An 8,683-nucleotide genomic window follows, 5' to 3' on the forward strand; every position below is an offset into this window, starting at 1 on the left:
TGTGCATATATGATAGGTTCATTATTTTTTTTATTTTTCTCTCGATTATACCTTTTATTTTAATGCAAACGTTGTAGTAACTTGTAAATTACCCCAAAAATGGCGACAGCCGATATTTGTTGGTATCAAATAAAGCGTTTTCCTGCACCTTAAGTGCTTCTTAAGTTTTCTTCCTCTCCAAAAATGGTGGTTGCCAAACTTTTAATATTATGTCCCAAAAAGGACAGGAAAAGAGACTGCTGACCCTCATTTCTGGTTGAGTCTATATTTACTTAGTCAGCTGTGATTGTTGCACAGTTGCAACACAAACAGCATTAAATGCCTAAATATTGCCATGTATTCTTTTTTAAACTATTTTAAAATATCTAATTTGTTTATAGATATTATTGGAAAACAGAATATAAATCCGCATTTCTATATATAGTCTACAAAGTTTTGGTATTTAGATCCCACACCTTTTAACCCTCCACCATTAGGGAGCACCTAGCTCTGTAGACTTATGCATAGGTTGTGTCATCTAGACAGCACTGTAAGTGTTTCCCATCTCCCCTAAGAATACTGCAAGCTTTCTTTCTTTATTTCTGCTTCAGAGAACATTTATAACATCCCCCAGCTGGCACTGCTACAGTACTTATCCATTGCACAGCATCACAGGTTTTGAATTTCATAGTGTGCTAAAAATATTCAACACTGTTAGGTCATCTACTGTAACACTTACCAAAGTTTGTATATAGCAGTCAAATTTACTGTTCATCTGCCTTAGAAGTTTATTTTCTTTTCTTTTTTTTTTTTTACACTAAACTGTACTTAATTTAACTAAGTTTTTACCCGTTTGACTGGACATAGTAATCTCAGTCCCTTGGATTTGCCTTTGTCACCCTCAGGAAGTGAGCAGCTGGTCAGCACCATGACCATATGGGTCACACTCAGTTTCTTTATCAGTAGTCCTCTATTTGAAGCTTCAGTCCACCTAATTTACTGGTAGATGCATCAGTAACTCTTCGGAAAAAAGCTGGCTTGATTGAAAACCCCCTACAGAGTTGATTTTCATTCACGTTATTTTCATTTTATTTCAATGTGGAGAGCTTAGCAAGAGTGTGGCAATAAACAGTTTGTTTCCTGACATATAAATCCTATTCTGTTAAAATAAAATAAATAACCAGTGATTATGTTTATATAAACGGCCTTTCCATAATGGTCAGGATGGCAAAAGATAAACAAGAATATGACATGCTAGTTTCACAAAATATCTCTTTAGGAACCAGAGAAAGTATTTCAGCTACATTTAAATATCCTGTGTTTATATCATTGCAGGCAAGAAGAACTCAATCCTGATGCACAAAGTCCAGCATGATCTCAATTCTGGTGTTTTCAACAACCATGAAAATGAGATGATTCAGGAAATAGTCAAATATGATCGGGAGATGGTTCAGCAAGTGGATGTACCCCGGCCACGAGCTATGTCAATGACACCTCCACTTCCTGGTGGGATTTTTTCTCCTCCAGCTTCTTCCACTCAGCCTCGAGACTCAGCAATTGCAACTCTACAACAAGCTGTGGCGATGAACTTTTGTAACCCCATGCAAGGAAACTCGATGGGAGCAGGGACCTTGCAGTCTCCTAGGATGGTGAGAAGATTTCAGGTGATGCAAAGTGTTTCCAGCCCAGTCTCTGCTTCTCCGCTACAGTCACAGCTCCTAGCCTCCGGTGCCTTTGCTCCAGTCTTGGCCAGTCCCCCAATTCAGAGCCCATTAGCCACAGGAGGACGAGCATTCCAGTATGGATCCAGTGCACTGGCTGGTCCTAACTCAGGCTCCCAGCTGTCTCTGGTTCAACAGCATATAGCCAGTCCTGCACACCGGCCCAGCATGCATAAGAGCACCCATTCTTTGCACCTGGGGAGTCTGAGCCAAGATGTCAGGGCCCTATCCGCCTCACAGCCCTCATTGCCCCATGAAGGGGTGCAACCAACTGTCTCCAGTCCACCCCACTCAGCACAAGTTTCTTCCACTTCTATTGGACCCCCTCAAACCCTGTCAGGCCCTACAAGCATTCTGAGTGCAGTACCTCATAGGGTGGTACTCCCCCATCAAATGTCAACCGGGGCCTTTCCTGTAGCATCTTTGCCTGGTTCTCTGCATGGTTTTGCAACAGGGATGGCAGTAGGTAGCATTGGAACAGGTCAGGCGGACACAGGTCCCCCTAAAAAGGACTCAATAGTAAGCCTTCCAGAGACAGACCACGCCAAGGTGAGATCTAGGCTATCCTCAAACTTGTGATTTTAATTAAACTGTTCTGGGAGACTGACTGATTGAGGAGACTAATCACAGGAACATCTTCCTCTTCTTTTTTCCAAGTCTGACTATTTGAATGTATGGATGTTGAGTGAGCTGGGAACATCTAAGACATTTAAATCTAGTGACATTTGATTCTGCCACACAGAGATGTTTCTACTCACAGCTGTAGTTGAACAGATAAGTAGAGATAAAGTAGAGTTTTTCTCAACATAGTCAACAATATATTCTTCAGTGTCTCATTCACTTCATATAAAGCAAATCCGGGGTTGAGTGTTTGAAAGAAATTTTTCAGGTACATAGGCCTACTTCAGATATCAGAAGGTTAAACTTCATTGGTAATTATTTACTGTACCATAAAAATCCACCAGAACTCCTTTTAAACTTATTAGCTTTGGTATTGGAGAAAAATTTGTTTTATTGTCCCCTTTAAATTATGTTTACACCTTATTGGTAAGCACATAAAATAAAATAAATTAAAAAATTTAACTACCTTAAAACAAACCCTAATAGCCATATCAATGATGGTATATTATAAATGGATTGTTGATAGTATAAAAAAGAAAAGAAAAAAAAAAGCAACCCTTTTACCTGAATTTCATGCAGCAAAAATATAATACTCCAAAGACACTAGGGGACCAGTAGCTCCTTAATAAATAAGAGCTTTGGTCTAAGGTAGAGGACCATCAGATTCTTAAAATTAGTCATGCACAAGATGCACAATTTTATAGGCTCCCTTCACATTAGATTAATGCTGACCTAAATTGTGCGGAACCTCCACAACTGTTTAAAATGTGTAAACCAAATGTTTATGCAAGGCAATGTTATTCTGCTGTGCCTTCAGCGTTTACCTTGGTAAATTTCTTGCTTTTTCACAATTCCACAGCCACATACATTTCCTGTCAATCTATAAAATCAGTAAATACATTTTGAGGAGTTCTGCACCTACCCCATCAGTTTTAACATCATGATTTTTTTTAACTGCATGAAATGATGCAGATCAAGGGATTTTAGAATACTTTCCACTGCATAGCATGCAGTGATGAGTAATACTGTCAGTGGAATACCTGACTTGGCAAGTCTCTCTGATGTTATGGTGCGAGTTTACTCTGGAATGAAGGGGGCCTTGGAAAGAGAAGTAATCATGGACTCTTCACTGACATGATCTCATCATACCAATTTTTATTGGTGTGTAAACTCTTCAAAAACTAATTATTTAAGAACATTAAAATGTGGGGAAAATGTTTTTTGTTTTTTTTTCTAGACCATTGATTTATATGCAAATGATCACCATTTACTAACTTTATAGGTCATAAATCTAAAGAGAATGAATTATCCATTTCACATCACTATGGACCTTGCTCTTTTGATGGTTCAACAACACCTATTCCACACAATAGAAAATGCTACTATCAGCCAGAAATGTTACAGAAATGTATTCAAAATTCAGCAGCTGGTTGAGTAAGGTAACATTTTTATATAATAAACTATAGATCTGAATCTTAATGGAAATCACCAGTATAAGGTTGTAAAGAACAGATAAACATCCTTATATGTGCTGGATGTTTCAAAAGGTGACAGAAAAAAGTTTATTTTGGACCTCTGAAATGCTCAATTACGAATCTGAATGGATTCTAGTGAGCCTTTCCTGTTACCTAGACTTGAACTGTTATTCACTGCCATTTACATTCTAGAAGCTTATTACAAGTTTATTTTAAATTCAAATCCCTGTCATCACAATGTAAATTCATTCTTTTCTAACCCTGAATTTTCACTTGCCTTTAGTGGCCGTTAAGGCGATGCATCACTATGCCAAAGTCAATTCTCACAAATAATGTATCGCCTGTTACCCCCGCAATTTAGATAAACAGCCAAGGACAGTGCTGATCCTTTGCTGGATGCATATTGCAGTTTCCCTCTGTCATTGATGCTGCAGTAAGAGTTCATCCAATGCCACTGATTTGTGTCCAAAAGCATTAGGAAGAAGACCCCTTTTTCCTGGAAGTGACTTTCCATTCACCTCAGCTTACTATTGCCTGAATCATTACATGGTAATGAGAGTGGAAAATGAAATCCCTCAGGCCTGTTTGGGTCTGTTATTATCATCCTTCAACTGGATTTCATTATTCTGTGCCAATAATGAGTTCCTTTCCTATGATCATTCTGCATTTTTGTCCTGTTTAGTTTGCACTCCTGCACGTTCATCTACCATGAGAGTCCCAAATTTGAAAAAGTAGACAGTTTTAAGTGTTGTAAAACAGTATATTTTTTCTTGTGTTTTCTGTCTCATGATAAAATTCTGCCACTGGAACTCATTTGAGTCCTCCAGCATAATTGATATTATAAGAATTGTGTTTATTCTATACTGTTTCCAGGGGGCACAGTTTTATATATATATATATATTATATATATATTCTCAAAGCTACTGATCAACTGAGATGTAGATTTTGTACTGCCTTTTGAGTTGAAAGCAAATTATCTGAAAAAGGTTAAACATTTCAGTTGAAAAATGTTACATGCTAATTCAAGAGTACCACCTTTAGACCCACAACATGGTGAACCCTGAATGGGCTACATCAGCAGATGACTACACATAGGGTGTTCACTAAGAACATGAAGCTGAGACCTCAGTTTGCACAGATTCACAGGAATCTGACCTCCACACAAGCTGGATAATTCTTCCCCTGTCAGATGGGCCTTAATTTCAGCTGCAACATTCTATAGGTAGAAGTACTTATATAGCACTTTTTCAAGTCAGGCAACTTGACCAAAGTCCTTTATACTACATTCAGTCATTCACCCATTCAGATACACTGATGGTGGCAAGCTATATTGTAGCTACAGCTGCACTGTTGCTCACTGACCGAAGCCAGGCTGATGTACACTGAGGCCATCGGTCCCTCTGACCACCATCAGTAGATAACCTCCGATTGCAGGGAAAGCTCCTGCAACCAACCCACTGTTGCCTCCCTAGGTAGGGTCAACATTTCTCATAAGAATCCTGAAAAAAGGGATCCATCCTGCCTTTTACCAATCATCAATATTGCTGCTGGTGGTGTAAGTGTGCTGGGGATATTTTCTTGGCACAGCATTGTTAAACACCATGTCCAGTTTATTCTCTTACAACCACTGTCTATCTACCATCTGATGGCTACTTTCAGCAGGATCATGTTCCATGTCATAAAGCTCAGATAATCCCAAACTAATTTCGTTGACTTGAAGTATTCACCATAGTGAGATCTGAATCCAAAACAGCCCCTTTAGAGTTACTAGGAAGGACAGATTTTCATTGTGGAGGTCTAGCTAACAAATCTGCTACAACTTATTTCGCTTTGCCAATATGAACCAACATTTCTAAGGGATGTTTCTGTTGCCCCATTGATTCTAATTCCAAAAAGGATCAATATGGTTCTAAAAGGCAAAAGCATCACAACCTGAAACTAGCAGGAGGTGCCTAACAAGGTTTGCAGTGAACATAAAATCAGAACATTGTTACATAGCACCAGATAGTACTGTATTTTCTGATTACTTAAAACTACAAAAATACATTCATAAAACTTTAAATGTACAATCAAAATAAAGCTTAAACTCCTGCAGCTTTTCTACAAAAACATTTACGAGTTGTACTATCACTTTATGAAATTCATCTAGTCATTTCCAATAAATGTGATGTTTCTAACAACAAGCAATAATGGTCTGATTGAAGACTGAGTGGTAACTATGCAGATGATACTCAAGTGTACTCTTGATTTGTCTGTGGAGATGCAATATTTTAAAATTCACATTGGTTCAAAAAACTTTACAGAGAATGTTATGTTCATTGTTTGTTTCTGTTAACAGATAATTCAGTTTAAAGCCCCATCCTTCTTATGAATAAGTTGGCTAACATGGTTATTTCTATGTGTAAACAGAGCCTGCATAATCTAAACAAGACTTTTTTATTTATGTAACCCAGTTCACTATAATTGTAGACATTAAAAAGGGACATGTTGTAATAAGTGTTGTTTTCAAACTGACCCGATGCATACAATAATGTGGTCTGAATTGACCAAAACTAAGAATTAAAGCAGAAGGAATCAGTTTATATTTCTAAAGATCTATGGCTTTTTTTTTTGCCTGAATTATCGCATTGTAGCATTTGTTATTCCTTTTATATATATATATATATATATATATATATATATATATATATATATATATATATATATATATATATATATATATATAAGTTTCACATATCACAGATGGACCTTAGATCAAATATTTGACAAAAGGTTTTGTTTGTTATTTTAAACATTTTCCTCTATGCACACATATTAATGTTATATAAATGTTACAGAAACTCAGCTGCTCATCCCTAAGTAAACCCACAAGGCACTGGTAAAGATAACATCTGTGCCATGCACACTTTTTCATGCATGGCTGCAACAGCATTTATGGAGACATCTGCATTGGCAAAGCTGTTTTCTCTGATTATATTTCCTAAACCTTCATAAAGCCCAACTTTCTACTACTTCAATTTCTCATATTATTAGATAATATTTATTTTGATTTTTTCACTCAAGCTTCACTTATACATCCTCCTGGACATGCTTACTTATTTTAAATCTGTTATATCTCTTCCCAAATGGCATGTTGTCAGCTCTTAAAATATTGATCCACCTATCGTAAATCTAGTACTGAAACTAATCAATTTTTTAAGCCTGAAGACAAAAGGCTTCACAAGGTAACATGCTTGAGTTCTGTTTAAGTAAACAAAATAGCAGCTAGTTAATTCCTTTGATGTATTTAGCAGTGTAAATTTTTGTATTGAGAACTTTATTTCCTTTCCTTATTTTTCTAGTTAGTTATGGAAAAGGAAATGAATGAGGTGTATTTAAATACAGTGTATATACTGTAGGAGATTATTTAGGTCTTTCACTGCCATGTGGGGCACCTGAGTTCTTTTTCCTGCAAGAAGGACAAACAGTATAAAAACTTTGTCTTATGAGCAAATAATAATGATTTCCCTGGTGCTCCCTTATTATGGGAGCAGCTAAAATGGATACAAACAAATTAAATACACTGTAATCAGTAGTCTAGTTGAAAAAAAAAGAAAAGAAGGGGGATGGTGTAATTTTTTATTTTTTTTGGAAGCATACATAGCCTAAATAATATAGTCTATTAACCTAAAGCAATATGCATGGTATGGTTGTTACATGTCAGCTACGCCGGTCATTGACCTTGACCAAAGCACCATGCTGTAGAACTGCAGTCAGTCCCTGGACCGGCATGGCTATCACTGCCCTTACAGGGTTAGAGACAAATGCAGAGGGCAAATTTCCCCACTGGGATCAGCTTCATAGTCATGGTAGGCCACTTCTTTGATTTTATTTATTAATTCATCAAGGTACTCGTAAACCCACAGCCCACCAAATGTTGAAAGGGAAATATTATTGCCATTACTGTTAATATACAGTAGAAATTTTACACGTTCTGCAATAAAATGTCACAGGGGGGATGGTTATTTAAGAAAGGGTATGATCTTTTAAGTTTTTTTTTAATAAGGGGGATGCCGTCCCCCCTCAACTCGAGTACTGAGTGTAATATCTTTTAAGGTGATTCATTTCTGGTTACCGTGTTTTAAAGAAAAGCACAAAAACTGTTTATTTACTTTACAAATAGAAGAAACTCTTCAAGTAAAAGCATGTTACAGTGACCACCTCTGCTTTTTAATAGTCATGTTATTGCCCATCATTCAAAGACAGAATTTAATATCTGCTGTTCTGCCTCTGAAACCAGAACTAAGCCGTGTTTGAATACCATCTATCATGGTGAAATACTGCATTTGTTACATTTCAAGGTCTAAATGTCATGCACAAAAATGTAATGTTTGTCCAGCTTCTCATTTTACACCCTCTATCTTGGGCCCATCCATCCACTGGGAAATATCAATAATTTACAAGAAACCCATTCTGCCTACCTGACAGTGACGCTTGTATCGACTACACTTTCTTCTGCCTCTCTGGCTGCACATTAGTCTTAACATGCCACTACATTAATCCACGTTTGGGTAAAAGCAAGTTTAGTTGAGTCATCAAACTTTTACCAAGAGCAACAAAATGCATAGAGACCTGATAAGTTTCAACATCTTAAAACATCACTTACAATTTTATCATACCGTTGTGCTGGTCCAGTATCCATAAACGTAACTTTCCCACTTATAAAAACAAGTATAGACTGTTATTTAACACCTATTTGAAACAGAAAACAATTGCACACTTTTAAAATATTGCGTTTTTTTATTAATTGTAGGGATTTATATAGGTTGACACTGCAATTAAACCAATTGTTCTCCCAAATTAGGTCCCGGTTAAACTAAACTTTACCTTCAGTCTCCAGGATTTTT

General features: G+C 36.9%; 1 protein-coding gene across 1 annotated transcript in view; it reads left to right on the top strand.

Moving 5' to 3' along the window:
* hcn2b (hyperpolarization activated cyclic nucleotide-gated potassium channel 2b) overlaps nt 1-5,214 on the top strand; it is a 55,629-nt gene extending 50,415 nt beyond the window's left edge. Inside the window, exon 8 of the mRNA XM_038280773.1 lies at nt 1,315-5,214. Coding sequence (XP_038136701.1) covers nt 1,315-2,279 — 965 coding nt within the window. The 3' untranslated portion in view covers nt 2,280-5,214. The remainder of the gene's footprint in view (nt 1-1,314) is intronic.
* The last annotated feature ends 3,469 nt before the right edge of the window (nt 5,215-8,683 follow it).

The sequence above is a fragment of the Cyprinodon tularosa genome, unplaced genomic scaffold (assembly GCF_016077235.1).
Source record: "Cyprinodon tularosa strain WSP-4 unplaced genomic scaffold, ASM1607723v1 ctg164, whole genome shotgun sequence".
Taxonomy (NCBI): Eukaryota; Metazoa; Chordata; class Actinopteri; order Cyprinodontiformes; family Cyprinodontidae; genus Cyprinodon; species Cyprinodon tularosa.